General features: G+C 45.8%; 1 protein-coding gene across 1 annotated transcript in view; it reads right to left on the reverse strand.

Annotated features, from left to right (window-relative positions):
• Positions 1 to 247: 247 nt before the first annotated feature.
• RAB4B (RAB4B, member RAS oncogene family) overlaps positions 248 to 18,095 on the reverse strand; it is a 32,286-nt gene continuing 14,438 nt past the window's right edge. Inside the window, exons 3-8 of the mRNA XM_083159698.1 lie at positions 17,075 to 17,189; positions 16,028 to 16,090; positions 12,460 to 12,614; positions 10,222 to 10,317; positions 9,017 to 9,145; positions 248 to 1,105 (exon numbers count right to left, since the gene is read on the reverse strand). Of these exons, the coding sequence (XP_083015824.1) occupies positions 9,030 to 9,145; positions 10,222 to 10,317; positions 12,460 to 12,614; positions 16,028 to 16,090; positions 17,075 to 17,189 (545 nt within the window). The 3' untranslated portion in view covers positions 248 to 1,105; positions 9,017 to 9,029. The remainder of the gene's footprint in view (positions 1,106 to 9,016; positions 9,146 to 10,221; positions 10,318 to 12,459; positions 12,615 to 16,027; positions 16,091 to 17,074; positions 17,190 to 18,095) is intronic.

The following is an 18,095-nucleotide window of genomic DNA, read 5'->3' on the forward strand; positions in this document are numbered from 1 at the left end:
TACAGACAATCCGCAGATGGAGCGCAGTTTATTGTATAGAACAGTACGCCATGAATTGTTTCCAGGGCCAATGTTTGCTTTCATTTTCTAAAACTGAATTAAAAAATAAGAGTCATTTTCTGTATGCGTATTAAAAAAATCCAAATCCAGCAGAGAATGGCTCCTCCCACAACACAGACGCTTCGCAGTGTGAGTGTGATTAGGTGCATTTTAGAAGAAATGACCAGTTCAGTGTTTGCTCTACAAGTCTGGATAAATAGTACATATGTTTTATTTAATACATGATGTATTTATAACACACAGAGATAAATGTATATTATAACATCATGTGGTCTTCCTTCCATCCCAGGCATTACTATATTTATATATATAACATTTTGACACAGATCACGCCAGTCGCTCCTACGGTGAACCATAAAATAAAAAAAATGAAGAAAAAAAAACAGGTAATAATGAGTTATGAGAAATCTGCTGAATTAGCAGCTAATATTTTTGCGTTAAAAAAAAACTTTTTGGGGGCAAGCTACAAAAAAAATAGAAAAAAGAAAAAATATGTGGCTGTAATGTATACATTATAAATTAACCGTTTTACAGCCTGGGTAGTGTGCAAAGCAGGACTGGGCACTTGAAGGGAAGGGTCGCTTTGGCGCTGTCCTGTCGTCTCCCAGGATGAGTAAAATTGTTGAATGATAGCACAGAAGAACGCCACATTTGTTGAGCAGCAAAGCATTGTGGGACAAGGATGAGTGCCACGTAGGTATCTGAGGCAAAAAAGTCACCCCCCTGCCATGGACGGAATGAGGGGGTTCCCCTGGCAATGTAGACAGCAGAACCATCACGTTTCTGGCTGTTCCTCCACCTGGGAGGATGTATGTCGTGGATACATTCTGGCTGTGAGATCTCCGACATCTAGGATGCGTTAAGAGCCGTATCAGGAGCCAGGCCGTCATAGGGGGCTTCTAAACACAAGGCCATAGGAACAGACAAGTAGGGTATCCTTCATATAGGATGGGTGCAAGTGCAAGTCAGGGGTCCGTGCAGTCTAGCCCTGGGGATGTGAAGAAAAGTGCTTCTCCTTCTAGACAAAATAGTCATTGGCAAGTTTCTGTAGAGAGAAACACAATATTCCTATTAATTCTAGGCCCAGCTCCACCTTCCGTACTACATTACATTAACCGTACACTATAGCTCCCAAACTCTCTTCATTACCCCACGTAATCTTCCCCTTCACTTATCCCAGACACACATTTTCAATAGCTCCTCAATACTCCATGTTCCGCACCACACAGATCCAGCTAACACACAGAACACACTTACACTTTACCTCATATAACACAGTCATGTACAACTTTATCACACACATCCCCAGTAATGTATTACTACATTTACACACGACACCTTCAACACACACTGGGCCAGATGTATCAAGCTTCAAAAAGTGAAAACATGGAGAATGATAAACAACCAGCCAATCAGCACCTACCTGTCATTTTTCAAACCCAGCCTGTGACATGACAGTTAGGAGCTGATTGGCTGGCTGTTTATCACTTTACATTTTATCACTTTTTGAAGCTTAGTGCATCTGGTCCTATATCTGGTCCTCAGTGTATGTACTAGAAGATAAGCTAAAAGATATCTTTCACTTTATCATCTAGTGTATATGGGCACACACTTTTGGGGGGTATGCAATCTGGGATCACGGCTGTCGATCCCCGCCGACAGCCGTGATCCTGGCCCGTTTGCGGTCATATCGACCGCATAAGGACAGACGGGATTCAATGTCCCACCTGCCGATGGGCGCAAAGGGGGGCGTGGCCGCGAAAACGCCCGTGGATTGTCGATCTGCGGCCCGGATAACCACAATCCACGGCCGTTATTGGCAGAACAGGCCCGACAGCTTCTATAGTCAGGCCTGTTCTGCCGTGATCCCACATCAGTGCTGTCGCTAATGACAGCATTGAATAGGGAGCCGCCGCTATTTCCCATGTCCCATGATCTGCAGATCAGTCCATTGACCCTAATTATCATAGGCCGTGCCCCAGGAGGTCTTCCAAAATGCAGTTTCCTTGCAACACCCCAATGCACTAATCCCTCCCAAGCTCAAAAACAAATGGAACACCCCCGCAAGTACTTCTGACCACATTTCAGATACCCACCTGAAACTACCTCACACACACACACTCCAATTCACCCGTCTGCAGCCAGTCTTCATTCACATTCAATTACCAAACATTTACCTTAATATCCATCCATACACTCACAATAACCCTTCGCTACCACATGCAACCCTTCCAATGACTTGTCAATACCTCATGTGACAGCCTAATGCTAAGCCAATTGTGGAGCAGGACACATATTAGTCACCTGGTTGGCTGGAAACAGAAAAATGCATTGTGGCAAGTGGAGTATGGGACTGCTAAGAGTACTGCATATCAGGCAGCCACTCATAGCTTCTGGCAGACATTAATGCTAAACCACTGTAGAAGGTTTTTAGGAGAAGACCTGTGTTGGCGCACTGCTGCCTGTGAGCTGTACTTTCCCCTGGTTATCACCAAAATAACCCCACAAATGCCATACAATGCACAAATTGGGGATTTCCAAATCGGAGGCGCAATCAGTCAAAAAGGGATCAGAATATCTGCATAATATCTTCAATAATTGTTCTCAATAATATATGGAGAAAATCAGAGAAATTAAGCGTTAGATATCGCTATAGATGTTTCATACTCGGTGAACAAAAAGAAGGAATGGAAGATAGTAGATGGATGGGCGTACCCCACTCACGGTAAGTATAGTAGTGTACAGGCACGTAGCGGTTTCTTTCTTCTCCTCCAAACGGTATTTTAAGGTGATCTCATCTCCATAGGTGTGGATATAAAAGAAAAATTGATCAATGTGTAGGTTCGTTTCACTTTGTGTAATTATTTGAACACCCAGTGAGTGAAAAGTTTGGAAAAGTGTGGGTCGTACCTTACTCACCAGAAATGAGACAAGGTACACATATAAAGCTTTCTTTTTTCACGTGTCACATAGATTTTTAAATGATATATGGGCGTACCCCACTCACTGTAAGCAGGTCTTAGTATGTGCCCGTAGCAGGTTCTTTTCCCTCGTGATTTATTGTGGTAGCAAATTTCTCTCCGTTGATGTGAGTGTTTGGAGGAAAAAAAAAGAAAATTCAAATGTGTAGATATATTTATATATAATATATAATATACCCCTGTATAAAAGGGGGTGTGTATAATTTTTTTAGGTGGATGTGCCTTATATTTAATAAATAAAGGACTGGTGTCGTTCCATAACTCACACTTTATTGTGCAAATGAAAACCTGTAAAGGTATCTTTATCGAGATCAGAATTCCTCCGCCTTGTGCCACACGTGCATAAAGGAATTGTAAAGTGTACCGAGAATAGCTTCTTTATATAGGGGATATGCGTACCCGACTTACAGTTATGCAAGTCCTCCACCACATATAGCAGTTTTTTTTATCTCTAGATAGCCATCCTATTCATACGGAAATCTTTTTGCTCAAAATATCCAGCCAAGTGACTTTAAAAGGTATATTTATTTAGCAGTAAACAGAATTAAAAATCCTCCATTCCAACAATGGAAGGATCCCAAGACATCCAGAGGTATCCAAAAAAAACAACAAAAAAACAGAGAATAAAAAGGAGGAAAAATTCCTGGCTTGTCGACGCGTTTCGTGTTGGAACACCTTTTGCAAGACATGCTTGTGGAGGGTGAGTGACCATCTTTTATACCTAGAGCAGCCTATCATTACCAACAGGAAATGAGGTGATGAAGTTAATTAATACAACATTTTCCGTTGTATTAACTTCATCACCTCATTTCCTGTTGGTAATGATAGGCTGCTCTAGGTATAAAAGATGGTTACTCACCGTCCACAAGCATGCCTTGAAAAAGGTGTTCCAACACCGAAACGCGTCGACAAGCCAGTGTGGAGTGTGATTAGCCATCACCTTCTTTTGGATATACATTGGATTTTGTATGTATTGTACAACTTAAAAAAAAAAAAAATTATATATTTTTTTTGTTTTGTTTTTTAAAGGAATTTTCCCTCTTTTTTTATTCTCTGTTTTTTTGTGGATGTTTTTTTGGATACCCATGGATGTCTTGGGATCCTTCCATTGTTGGGATGGAGGATTTTTAATTCTGTTTACTGCTAAATAAATATACCTTTTTAAGATACTTGGCTGGATATTTTGAGCAAAAAGATTTCCGTATGAATAGGATGGCTATCTAGAGATAAAAAAACTGCTATATGTGGTGGAGGACTTGCATAACTGTAAGTCGGGTACGCATATCCCCTATATAAAGAAGCTATTCTCGGTACACTTTACAATTCCTTTATGCACGTGTGGCACAAGGCGGAGGAATTCTGATCTCGATAAAGATACCTTTACAGGTTTTCATTTGCACAATATAGTGTGAGTTATGGTACGACACCAGTCCTTTATTCATTAAATATAAGGCACGTCCACCTAAAAAAATTATACACACCCCCTTTTTTACAGGGGTATATTATATATTATATATAAATAAATCTACACATTTGAATTTTCTTTTTTTTCCTCCAAACACTCAACGGAGAGAAATTTGCTACCACAATAAATCACGAGGGAAAAGAACCTGCTACGGGCACATACTAAGACCTGCTTACAGTGAGTGGGGTACGCCCATATATCATTTAAAAATCTATGTGACACGTGAAAAAAGAAAGCTTTATATGTGTACCTTGTCTCATTTCTGGTGAGTAAGGTACCACCCACACTTTTCCAAATTTTTCACTCACTGGGTGTTCAAATAATTACACAAAGTGAAACGAACCTACACATTGATCAATTTTTCTTTTATATCCACACCTATGGAGATGAGATCACCTTAAAATACCGTTTGGAGGAGAAGAAAGAAACCGCTAGGTGCCTGTACACTACTATACTTACCGTGAGTGGGGTACGCCCATCCACCTACTATCTTCCATTCCTTCTTTTTGTTCACCGAGTATGAAACATCTATAGCGATTTCTAACGCTTAATTTCTCTGATTTTCTCCATATATTATTGAGAACAATTATTGAAGATATTGAGAATACATGAAGATGCAGATATTCTGATCCCTTTTTGACTGCTTAATGCTAAACCGTACAAGCATGCTGTATGGGCAGTGCACTGTTCACACTCATCACCACGCATCAGACTCATGTTGACCATAAGTGAGGGGTACAGTACATAGCAAAAGCAACACGCTAGCCATGCGAGAGTAGAGTCAGAGTAATATGCCAACCAAGAGAGAACAGACCCTGAGTATACACGCTAGCCTGGCAACAGCAGAGCCAGAGTATACATGCTAGCCTGGCAAGAGCAGAGCTACAGTAACACGCTAGCCTGGCAAGAGCAGAGCTACAGTAACATGCTAGCCTGGCAAGAGCAGAGATACAGTAACACGCTAGCCCAGATGAGACACCAGAGTATACACAATAGCCAGGAGGGAACAGAACCGAAGTAATACACTAGCCAAATGAGAACAGAGTTACATGCTAGCCAGGTTAGAACAGTGCCACATTCTAAACACTAGCCAGACGAGAACAGAGCCTGAGTATAGCAAGAGCTGAGCCAGAGCAACATGCTAGCCAGGTGAGAGCTGAGCCAGAGCAACATGCTAGCCAGGTGAGAGCTGAGCCATGGCAACGTGCTAGCCAGGTGAGAGCTGAGCCAGGGCAACGTGCTAGCCAGGTGAGAGCTGCGCCAGGAAAACATGCTAGCCAGGTGAGAGCTGAGCCAGGACAACATGCTAGCCAGGTGAGGGCTGAGCCAGAGTAACATGCTAGCCAGGTGAGAGCTGAGCCATGGCAACGTGCTAGCCAGGTGAGAGCTGAGCCAGAGCAACATGCTAGCCAGGTGAGAGCTGAGCCATGGCAACGTGCTAGCCAGGTGAGAGCTGAGCCAGGGCAACGTGCTAGCCAGGTGAGAGCTGCGCCAGGGCAACGTGCTAGCCAGGTGAGAGCTGAGCCAGAGCAACGTGCTAGCCAGGTGAGAGCTGAGCCATGGCAACGTGCTAGCCAGGTGAGAGCTGAGCCATGGCAACGTGCTAGCCAGGTGAGAGCTGAGCCAGGGCAACGTGCTAGCCAGGTGAGAGCTGAGCCAGGGCAACGTGCTAGCCAGGTGAGAGCTGCGCCAGGACAACGTGCTAGCCAGGTGAGAGCTGAGCCAGGACAACATGCTAGCCAGGTGAGAGCTGAGCCAGAGCAACATGCTAGCCAGGTGAGAGCTGAGCCATGGCAACGTGCTAGCCAGGTGAGAGCTGAGCCATGGCAACGTGCTAGCCAGGTGAGAGCTGAGCCAGAGCAACATGCTAGCCAGGTGAGAGCTGAGCCATGGCAACGTGCTAGCCAGGTGAGAGCTGAGCCAGGACAACGTGCTAGCCAGGTGAGAGCTGCGCCAGGACAACGTGCTAGCCAGGTGAGAGCTGAGCCAGGACAACGTGCTAGCCAGGTGAGAGCTGAGCCAGAGCAACATGCTAGCCAGGTGAGAGCTGAGCCATGGCAACATGCTAGCCAGGTGAGAGCTGAGCCAGGGCAACGTGCTAGCCAGGTGAGAGCTGCGCCAGGACAACGTGCTAGCCAGGTGAGAGCTGAGCCAGAGCAACGTGCTAGCCAGGTGAGAGCTGAGCCAGGGCAACGTGCTAGCCAGGTGAGAGCTGAGCCAGGGCAACGTGCTAGCCAGGTGAGAGCTGAGCCAGAGCAACATGCTAGCCAGGTGAGAGCTGCGCCAGGGCAACGTGCTAGCCAGGTGAGAGCTGAGCCAGAGCAACATGCTAGCCAGGTGAGAGCTGAGCCAGAGCAACATGCTAGCCAGGTGAGAGCTGAGCCATGGCAACATGCTAGCTAGGTGAGAGCTGAGCCAGAGCAACGTGCTAGCCAGGTGAGAGCTGCACCAGGACAACGTGCTAGCCAGGTGAGAGCTGAGCCAGAGCAACGTGCTAGCCAGGTGAGAGCTGAGCCAGGGCAACATGCTAGCCAGGTGAGAGCTGAGCCAGGGCAACGTGCTAGCCAGGTGAGAGCTGAGCCAGAGCAACATGCTAGCCAGGTGAGAGCTGCGCCAGGGCAACGTGCTAGCCAGGTGAGAGCTGAGCCAGAGCAACATGCTAGCCAGGTGAGAGCTGAGCCAGGGCAATGCGCTAGCCAGGTGAGAGCTGAGCAAGGACACGTGCTAGCCAGGTGAGAGCTGAGCCAGAGCAACGTGCTAGCCAGGTGAGAGCTGAGCCAGGACAACATGCTAGCCAGGGGAGAGCTGAGCCAGGACAACATGCTAGCCAGGGGAGAGCTGAGCCAGGGCAACATGCTAGCCAGGTAAGAACTGAGCCAGGGCAACATGCTAGCCAGGTGAGAACTGAGCCAGGGCAACAAGCTAGCCAGGTGAGAGCTGAGCCAGGGCAACAAGCTAGCCAGGTGAGAGCTGAGCCAGAACAACATGCTAGCCAGATGAGAGCTGAGCCAGGGCAACATGCTAGCCAGATGAGAGCTGAGCCAGGGCAACATGCTAGCCAGGTGAGAGCTGCGCCAGGACAACATGCTAGCCAGGTAAGAGCTGAGCCATAGCAACATGCTAGCCAGGTGAGAGCTGCGCCAGGACAACATGCTAGCCAGGGGAGAGCTGAGCCAGAACAACATGCTAGCCAGGTGAGAGCTGAGCCAGGGCAACATGCCAGATAGTGGGGGAAGTTTACAAAAATGGGAGTTCTATTTAATTTATTTTTGTTAGAAATAATATTAAATATATTTCTTTCACCTGAATGAATGTATATTATTGGCATCTCTTGTGGAAAGGATCTTTTTATTCTACAAACTAAATAGTGAAACTTTAATGATAAAGCAGTTTGTTCATTTTTGTAATCTACAGCGCCTGACATTTACACAGATAGCACGTGTGTCTACGCGTGCACTTTATTTGTGATTATGTCATGATAATATGAGTTTGCAAAATGCATCTGTAACGTTTCCTCTACTGTAAATAGTATTCATTTTAGCACCCTGCATCTTTCAAAACCTAAGCAGTTCCTCTTCTCTGTCTGAGGCATCTCTCTTTCCTGTTGTGCTTCTACCACAGTGTGGTCTGTATTTCGGCACTGATATGTAGACCAGACCTGTGCTAGAAACACCACAGCAGAGAGTGACACCCCAGGTAGGAAGAGGAACTACACCAGTTTTGAAAGGGGGCTAAAATAAACACTATATAAATATGTATTTGGAACTTTGGGTGGGGTATTATGATGATGCATGGGGATGGTGAATGCTGCAAGACCACTTTGCTCAAGACCGAGTGTTCAGGGGGCCACTCATATTTACAGGTAAAGCAGGATCCTCCCGCCTCATAGAAGTCCTACACTGTGGCTAATGGCATTTATTGTGATTGCACACTACATGAGGGCAGACAGCACTGTTGGCACTGCAAGGGTTAATAAGTACACTGCACATTGGTGACAGTCACAAGACACTCCTTATACCCTTTTCCACCTACAAGCCAGGTCGCACCCGGGATTTTGTACCTGGCTTGAGACCGCTTTTACACTAGAGTACCCACCCAGCATAATGCCAGGAAGGTGACTTCACCGCAGGTAAGTCCTTAGCCAGCGATGGGAGATGACAGCATCTCCCAACGCCAGCAATTGCATTGCAGTGAATGGGCCTTGGGTTGACCCAGGTTACTCGTTTACACTGCAAAGTGAGCCGGGTTGAATCAGTGTTCAACCCTGCATGCTATCGGGATGAAATGCTGGGTCTCATGACCCGGGTCATTTCAAAAGGGCGCATTTACACTGCCTGCAAACCCAGGTTTTTTGTGCGCTTTTTCTTAAAAACCTGGGATATTTAGGCTAGTGGAAAAGGGGGTATTACAGGAAATCTGCCCTAACCATTTTTGGCCTGAGTGTTATCTTACCTTTCTGATTCCCCAGCAGAATCAGTCTTTAGTTGCCCTGATGTAACCTGATATTTACCTAGCTCATGGTCTTAACAGTTGCACTGCTGTCTGTTCTGCAGCTGCGTTCCATGCGTGTGTCTTGTGTGTCGCGGAGAGGCTTCTCCATACTGGATCCCAGATCCCATCCTCTCCGGATCCAGCTCCCCTGAGGAATACACAGAAATCAGAGGTTACAAACAACACAGAGATGATTTCAGGATGCTTCAGAATTAACAGATTCATGAGAATACATTTCTGTAGTGCAGTGGTTTTCAAAGTCAGTCCTCGGCACTCCACACTGCTCACGTTTTCCAGGTCACCAGACGGATGCACTCATTACTGACTGACACATTTTAAAAGACCCACAACATGTGGAGCTGATTATTTCACTTGATTTTGTTAGGAGACCTGCAAAACATGCACTGTGTGGGGTCCTGAGGACCAAGTTTGAGAACATGTGGTGTAGTGGATTTACATCGCTCAGTTATCCTGGAACTGTGATCAAAGAAAAGGACAGGTCTTTAGATATATCTCGCGCTGCAGATCAGACACATTTGTGCCCATTCATTTTTATGTGGGTTTTTTCTATGTGCGCACCCGCTGATTAGGCCAACAAGTTGGCCTAATGTATGGGGGCCTTTAGTGTTCCCCATGACTCTGGGCCTAATTCAGCATGGTTTGCTATCAAATAATTTGCAAATCAAGCAATTATCACATGCCTGCGCACGCTTGGGCCCAAATAGGGAAAAAATATCCGAACGCATACTGTAAATGTCGCAGATTGGTGATAGGAAGCCGACGTTTAGGGGTAAAGACATGGAGTTCCAGATGTTTTTTTATTGGGTGGGTCGCCAACATCAGCAATGACAACTTCCAGCCTGGTTCTTTAGCAGAATAGTGATAGCCCTAGACTGGTGCAGATGCACATTCTCTGATCAGTGATCGATGCAGATACAGGCCCTTAACACAGTCAGAAGCTTTCAGCAGATAGCCAGAATGTACTGGTTCGGTTTCTGCCGATGTAAGCAGATGACCAGTATGGGGAGACACTATCGTCAAGCACTAGACAGCCATTTCTGTCTCGCTCTCATGTAGATCCTCTGTGGTCACATGATTATCACAACTCCCACCAGATGTATTGACCTTTACAAACAATTGTTACAGTTGCATACAGCCAAACTGTCTGTAGTGAGCTGGTGTCGTGTGACGATCAGGGACGCGCTGGGGATCACTCACTCCTACCTGATTCTATTTTACTTAAAATCGTCCGGGCGCATTTCAAGAAAGCTTCTTCCACGTTCTCTCCAGTTAGCGCACTAGTTTCCAAAAACATCAGCTCTGCAAAATGAAGGAGAGTCGTAAACACTTTTGTTTGCTAATAGGCAAATGACTAAATATGTTCTAATAGTGTGCCTAGAAAGGTTACCTATACTTGCTGTAAAGGTGAGGCCTGCTAACAGTAACCCAGATAGTAAGAGTTATTGGGGAGCCAGTTTCTGGGAATGGTTTACAGTTAGCAAATATATGAATGAGGGATTTCCTATTCTTAATAAGGTCAAGTTTGTCAATAATGCCTAGTACACTATGGCCCTTATTCTGGTTCACTCGCAAAGGCAAATTCTTTTCAAATGGCCAAAACCGTGTGCACTGCAGGTGGGGCAGATGTAACTTGTGCGATCCCGTATGTACAGTATAATCTGTCACAGAACTCCTGCCTAAGAGGACAATACTACAGCAGGAGGAAATTTAGGGGGTGATTCAGCACCATTTAGAACGGGGGGAATTCGACCCCGTTCCGATGGTAGTGTGGGGGGGGGGGTGTCTGCACATGTGCAATTTCCTGCCCTACCATCCACTATGGTGTGGTCGGAGAATAAAATAGCGTGTCGAGCGCAGCGAGCTCTGTAAGGGGACGTGGTACACTTAGACAGTGTCCATGCTGACCTATGTCGACATAGACACCCTAAAAACTCACGTCGACCCTTTTCCATGTCGACCTTTTGACCATGTCGACCTTTTTCATCTTGACCTTTTTCATGTCGACCATTTAACCATGTCAACCTTAAGACCCTGTCAGCCTTGTGACTGTCGACCATATGACTGTCTATGATGAGTCTGTCTACGATTTATACCATAACCCCAATGAAAAGGCTGGACGTTGGCAAGGGAACGCAGGTGAACCAACGTCTGCCGGCTGACATCACAGCACATTTTTCTCCTGTGCACCTCTATGGGAAGCGAGGAAAGATCAGCAAAGACAATAATTGCAGAGTGTCTTCATCCGACTGGAGAAAGCGGCCCATGCTCATCGCTCCCTGATGGGCTTCATATTTTGTCAGCATTCATAATGTCAGTGAGTTCATAAACTCGACATGCTTGACCATGTTGACTGTCACCATATAGACACTGATGAAATGTCGATATTATTACATTGTCAACAAAACATCTCTGTGGTGTAGGGGTGACTTATCCGGACCAACGGCGCCGGCAGGGGCTTTCAGGTCTAGTAATGAGGCAGGAGAACTTACAGCAGATCCTGCTGCGCTTCTGTTGGTGAGTACAGTATAGTGGGAACCTCTAGCCCTAAGCTTCCTCTCCTGTAGCCTAGCCCTAACACTCTACTACTGGTCCGTGTAGAACAGGGCTGGGCAACACCGGCCCTCCAGATGTTAATGAACTACACATCCCAGGATGCTTTGCATTAGTTTTGCTATGTGGCCATGCTGAAACTGATGCTAGGCATGCTAAGATGTGTAGTTCATCAACATCTGGAGGGCCGGTGTTGCCCAGCCCTGGTGTAGAATGTCCACGTCGGCATCTGCAGATGGTGACATCTTCAAAGTTGAAATTTCAACAATGCCACCATCATAACTGTGTCGATATTATGACTACATCCCTTTGTAATGAAATGCCTTGCATGTGTCCAAATTCTGACGCTCTAGAGGACAGGTAAGACAAAGGGACAGATGCACCATGCTTTGAAAAGTGATAAAGTGGAGAGTGATAAACAACCAGCACCTAAATTACATTTTTGCCTGTAAAATGACAATTCAGAGTGGAATAGCTGGTTGTTCATTACTCTCCACTTTATCGCTTTTTGAAGCATTAGGGCCAAAAGTCTGATTATACGATAGAGTTGTGGTGCGGGCCATTTCTGAACGGAACTGCAGATTTTATTTATGCTGATGGGGACATGTTACTGTGCAACGGTTTTGACATTTATAACTGCTCCCTACTGTAGGACTGTGTTTATGTACCTGGTAAAGTGACTTTATAAATTCACTTACACCATTGTCAGGCTGAACGAACATTCAAAGGAATGCAGCCTGGGAACCAGCCACAGGGCTTGGGGCTCTTTGTGCCAAATTATTCATCAGGAACCGGTCCCTAGGAACAGACAGGCTGCATCCTCATGAACTATAATGTCTATAACTACAGGTGTGCTTAAAGACGTGTGTTTTCTTTTATTGGACGGCTCACCGTTCTCTTGGGCAAATCGTGATGCTTCTAAAAACGTCACCTCTCGTTCCGCGTCCAAATCCTTCTTGTTTCCGCATAAAATAATAATGATGTTGGGGCTGGCCAGAGTTCTGGCATCGGTCAGCCAGTTGGTTAGGGAGTTGTAAGTCTCCCGGCTGCAAGAACAATATAGAAAGGATATCAGTACACTTACACCAAGAGTCATTTCACACCTGCAGCTTCAATAGAGAATCACATGCTCTTTACATAGTGAAAGCCAAGGCTAAGCACACAGCCACAAGGTCAAACCATTCTCTGTGAACATCATTATTTACAGTAAGAATAATATGCAAGTGGAGCTTTAAAAAGGTTCTAACTCTCTATACTGAAAACCTGCCTGATCTCTCACAGATCAGAGTGACTCTGCTGGCAGGAATCCTACACACTTGTACACACTGAATGGCTCAAGAACACGACTGTATTACATACCCACTGAAGTGAACCTCAGTACCGGCAGGATCTTGTAGTCAATGGGGTATATTCAATCACTGTCGAAACTGCTGTCTTGCCGAAAAGATGGCAGTTTTGACATGAAAAAAAAAAAAAAACAGCCAGCACTGAATAGATCAATTCAGTGCTGGCTGTTTTTTTTTTTTTTGGTAGGCTGAAAACCAGGTGGATTGACGGAATTGCCGCTAATCAACTTGCGTTTGACGGAAACACAGCCAAAACCGAAAGGTTTTGGCTGTGTTTCCTTCAATCTCAATCCAATTTAAAAAGATGTTGGATTGAGGCAGGGATGATGGTGCCGGGTGAGCAGCAGCAGCTAACACGGCGCCATCCTCCTGTCAGCCGCCTCCCGTACCCTCCCGCCGACTCCCGTACCCACACGCCGCCAGGCCTGGTGAGAGCAGCTCACCCGGCCCCATCCAAGCTCCATCCTGGCTCCCGCTGCCTCCCACCACTGTGCTCACCCAGTTCCGGCGCCGGCCCGGTGAGCATCAATCAGCGGCCAAATCCAACGTAGGATTTGGGCGTTTGCATTGAATAATGGGTGCCGGATCCACTTGTGGAATTGCTCCGGCATCAATTTAATACATGCTAATGGTTTTTCCGCCATGGACATATAACTGACCGGATGAGTGTGTAGGTTCTAGAATCATCTAGTGGCCAAACCATTAAATCTAAGAAATTGAGGATAAAATCGCACAAGACAGTGGTTCCCGACAGTCCAAGTTTTAAGGATATCAATGGTTATGCACAGATGGTTAAAGATGGTTCTAAGTCAACTGTGCATGGAAATACTGTACCATGAATCCTGGACTGGTTAGGTGCCTTGGGGACAATGCCTGGGAGGAAATTTACTATTGAAGATGGGATGTTGCTCACAGCAGATTCTTCTTAGCTAGCACCTTCTAGAGGATAATGGATAGAATCTGATTGTTCTCTCCCCTGCAGGGAGACTCGCTGATGAGGAGAATGAGGACCAAGCACGTCTCACTCCGGACAGACCTTATAGGATCAATATATGCTATACCAACACCCCAACCATGGCTTTAGGCTAACAGCAAGGGCAAAAAACTAAAACAGAATTTTCACAAAGGATAACTAACAAAACACATATATAGATTTGAAATGAAAGCCTCAGTTTCCAGTGAAATGTTTATAACAACACAATGGGCCAGACGCACTAATCTTCAAAAGTGATAAATGGAGAGTGAAAAACAACCAACCAATCAGCTCCTGCCTGATAGTTTTCAAACACAACCAGTGACATGACAGGTAGGAGCTGATTGGCTGGCTGTTTATCACTTTTGAAGCTTAGCGCATCTGGCCCAAGGGGTATTACTATTTCTTGTCTAATCAATTGAACCTTATAATCTCCTCAGTCTTGTATTCCAGCGAGCGGTGGGTCTACAGATAGCTACAGATTTACAGTCATGCCACCAAGATTAACATTTACATTAATATATTTTTATGTCATATACAAAATGCAAGTTGCTTAGTCAGTTATTAGGTTTTTCTAAGCAACTTGTGTGTTTGTAAGTGCGTGCAAGCGAGGGGTTAATGTAGATACGCCAGCAACAAAGGTTTGCCCTCATGGGAATACAACGCAGACACACATTTGCAGATCTATGGCAAGTCACCCACCAATCATGGCACAACGATTAAGGTGGCCCTAATGGTAAATAACATTAGTGCTACATTGGGTCACACATTCATGCATTTTAAATTGAGTTATTTTAATTGAAGGCACCCCAAGGTCCTCTGATATGGCACAACAGGGATCAGCATTCCCCCCCAGTTACTGACCCACTTCATGCCTCGCAAAACAGCGATATACAAAATGCAAGTTGCTCAATCACTGTTGCTCCTCTGTGTGTGAGGTAAGGGTTAATGTAGGCAGTTCACCCAGCACACTGCAGCTGGCATTGTACGGGATAATATACTGCCTGGTATTACCATGCAGAGTGCGGGCCTTTGTGGCTTGCTGCAGTGCGCTGGCTGAACTTTGTGGTTTTTGTCTTATTATGCTAATCAGCTTTAACTGCTGTAGTTGGACCGATGCTGTGACGGTGGGGCCAGGCAGATGCAGCAGAAACAAGTACTTGTTAGGGTCATCAAGTGCTGGTAAGACTGTATCTAACAGACACATGATGCTAGCAAACTCAGGCAACAGTCAGTCCCAGATTATAATTATAGCACAGTAATTAAAAAAAAACACCATAGCAAGGACATGGACAATTACTTGTAATGGGCATTTAATGCAGTATGTATTCAGTGGGACATATTCAATTCCTTGGGATGTGCCGCCTGGACATTTAAAGCGGAATATGCTGCGCTATATAAGAATCAGTGCGCGCACATTGCCGCTTAATACGGTAGGCAATCTTTGCTGGTTTTTTCTACACAGCTCTATGTGGTAGCTTGGTCTGACCATTCCGGCAATCCGCACACATGCCTAGTAAGTGGGTCACTCCCAGTATCTGCCACCTCTGTAAGTCAAACCGCACTATCCTCTATGAATGCTGTGATTGGTCATCCCGTTCACATCTTCCCTTCCCCCTGACTGTGAGGAATAGAGCAATCCCAGGGACTACATATACAGGATGGACTGTTGAATTGTATAGTTACTTCCATCCAGTTCATTATATGGAACCCGTGAACACCCATTACCTTACATTTATCTGGGCGGACAGATGAAAGACAATAATAATTATAGAACAAAAAAAATAAGATCTGGCACAGGAGAATCTTTCACTTGAATACTTTTCTTTTTTAATGATCATTCTGACATCTATTGCCGTCATTAGATCAGCCAGCGCTGACACACTGTTCTCAATAAGCTGCACATTATATGTACTTCACAAGAGCATGTTAGAGGTCATATGTCAGCTTCCAAGAACTGTATTTATGGCAATTATTAACTGCAACACCAAGACACAAAAACAGGTCTAGCAGGAGCCTTTATCTACATATAATTGGCAGGACCTTTGAGGACATAGAGTCCCCAGAACTTTAGGGACTTGCTGTAATAGTTGAGATAACTCCTTGTGTGGAAAAGATCGGTATCTGTGCAGGAACTCACCTTGCAATGTCGTAGACCAGCAACGCCCCCGCTGCACCTCTGTAGTAACTGCGGGTAACTGATCTGTTGACAAGTGGTACAAATTAGACAGATAGCATCACATATCCTCATAACTCACCAGAGGGAGGGAGCGCCTGTCATGCTTGCGGGTCCTGGTGATTCTATCGCCAATCGGCAGGACCTGCGATCAGACGGAAGGGGGGGGGGGGGGGGCGTGCGCACACAGGACGTTCCCACGCCCTATTCTGTCTGAGCACACCGCCGCCCTCAGCCACCTCCCATACTGCACCCCTCTTCCCCTGCCTGTCTCCCTGAAGCAGAGACGGGCAGGGATTCGGCTCCCCGCCAATGAGTGATGGGCGTCCCCGTCAGATGGAGGGCCAGCTCTTGCCAGCGGAGGTAATCTGGTGAGAGCTGGCGATGAATGGGGGGGGGGGGGGGGTGCTCCATCTGGTATACTTACACCATTATCTACATCTATATCGTAGAGAACCAGGGAGAAAATAGCTCCTATTTCACACACAAGGATGGGGACAGGGGGCCTTACCCTGGAAGACATTGGGACAGTGTTGGTCCTTGTTCTATACAAGATAGAGAAGAGCAGAAATTGACCTAGGCCAGGGCTGGGCAACACCGGCCCTCCAGATGTTAGTGAACTACACATCCCAGGATGCTTTGCATTCGTTTTGCTATGTAGCCATGCTGAAACTGATGCAAGGCATCCTGGGATGTGTAGTTCATTGACATCTGGAGGGCCGGTGTTGCCCAGCCCTGATCTAGGCAGTAGGGGTATGGCACAGCCCAGGAACCCCCAAGGGAATGACTGGGGTAGAAATCATGTTTTGGCATAGTTCTTGGCAGTCTAATGCGAGGACTGGGTAGAAACCATGCGCTGCTCTTAACAGGAGAGCATCAGACCGCTTCCATGAAGATTAATGAGGAGAACAAACCTGTTTAGTGTTCTGCAAGACTGGTTGGAAGCAGGGGTAGGGGTTATGAAAGGACGAGACAGGGCTGGAGGGGGGTTTGAGACCTTACACAGCGTACCTAAATCTCTCCTGTCCGGCTGTATCCCAGATCTGCAGCTTAACAGATTTGCCACCAACGTTCACAATCCTGGATCCAAACTCCACACCAATTGTGTGATTAGAGTCTTGTTTAACTAGGAGACAAATTAAAAATAAAAAATAAAAGATATAAAGAGGCAGAACAGTAACTGTGAGCAAGAGAACTATACACTGGTGGGCTATAAGTGTCCCCCCCTCCGCCCTTTGTAGTGGATGATGGTCACCCTGTCATTGTGGCCTAATAGTAGAGTGTTGCAAACTTTTATAATAAAACGGTACACTAAGAAAAATGACATCTGTAATCGGCTTCCTGTACTGGAACCTGTGAGTGTGGTTCGAGACGGAAACCAGGTTTGGTCTAGACCAAATGACAGGATGTATTTAGCTGCTTCTTCGTAATCCATTTATAGCTAAACTTGCATTAGTAACTGAACGATGCTAACAAGGATTAAATAATATATGTCTTAAAGATGTCAAAAAGTCTCTCTCTTATGTGACATCATAAGAGGCTTACACACGGAGAGATTTGCTGCGCACTCTGAGCTCAGCACACAGCCATGTGTCAGCGCTGTGTGCTGAGTGATCTGGTCAGGGGCAGTGTTCTACGGTGACAACACTGGCCCTGACCGGCGACATTACTAGATTTATCCAGCATGCTGGATATTAATGGCCAGGCTATAGCGACGCATGGGGCATCGCTATCCCCATGGCCCCTACACACATTGTTAGATTGCTTAGAAAATGCGCTGAAATTGCCCCGCGTGTAGGCCCCATTATTCTTCAGGTGCAAATGTTAGGGTTTACAAAATGAAAGTTAAGATTTGGGGAAGCTTCTAATAAAGAGAAGCGGAGATGTAACCTAAAGCCACCAAACAGGTTCTAGCTGTCATTTTATACTGTACTAGATAAAGGACAGGTGCATTCTGATATTCCACCGCACAATGCCGGCACTGCTAGTGGGAACGGGATGGCGAACAAGCAGTTTGCCGCACCTGCACATG

This window comes from Crinia signifera, chromosome 9 (assembly GCF_055691185.1).
Source record: "Crinia signifera chromosome 9, ASM5569118v1, whole genome shotgun sequence".
Taxonomy (NCBI): domain Eukaryota; kingdom Metazoa; phylum Chordata; class Amphibia; order Anura; family Myobatrachidae; genus Crinia; species Crinia signifera.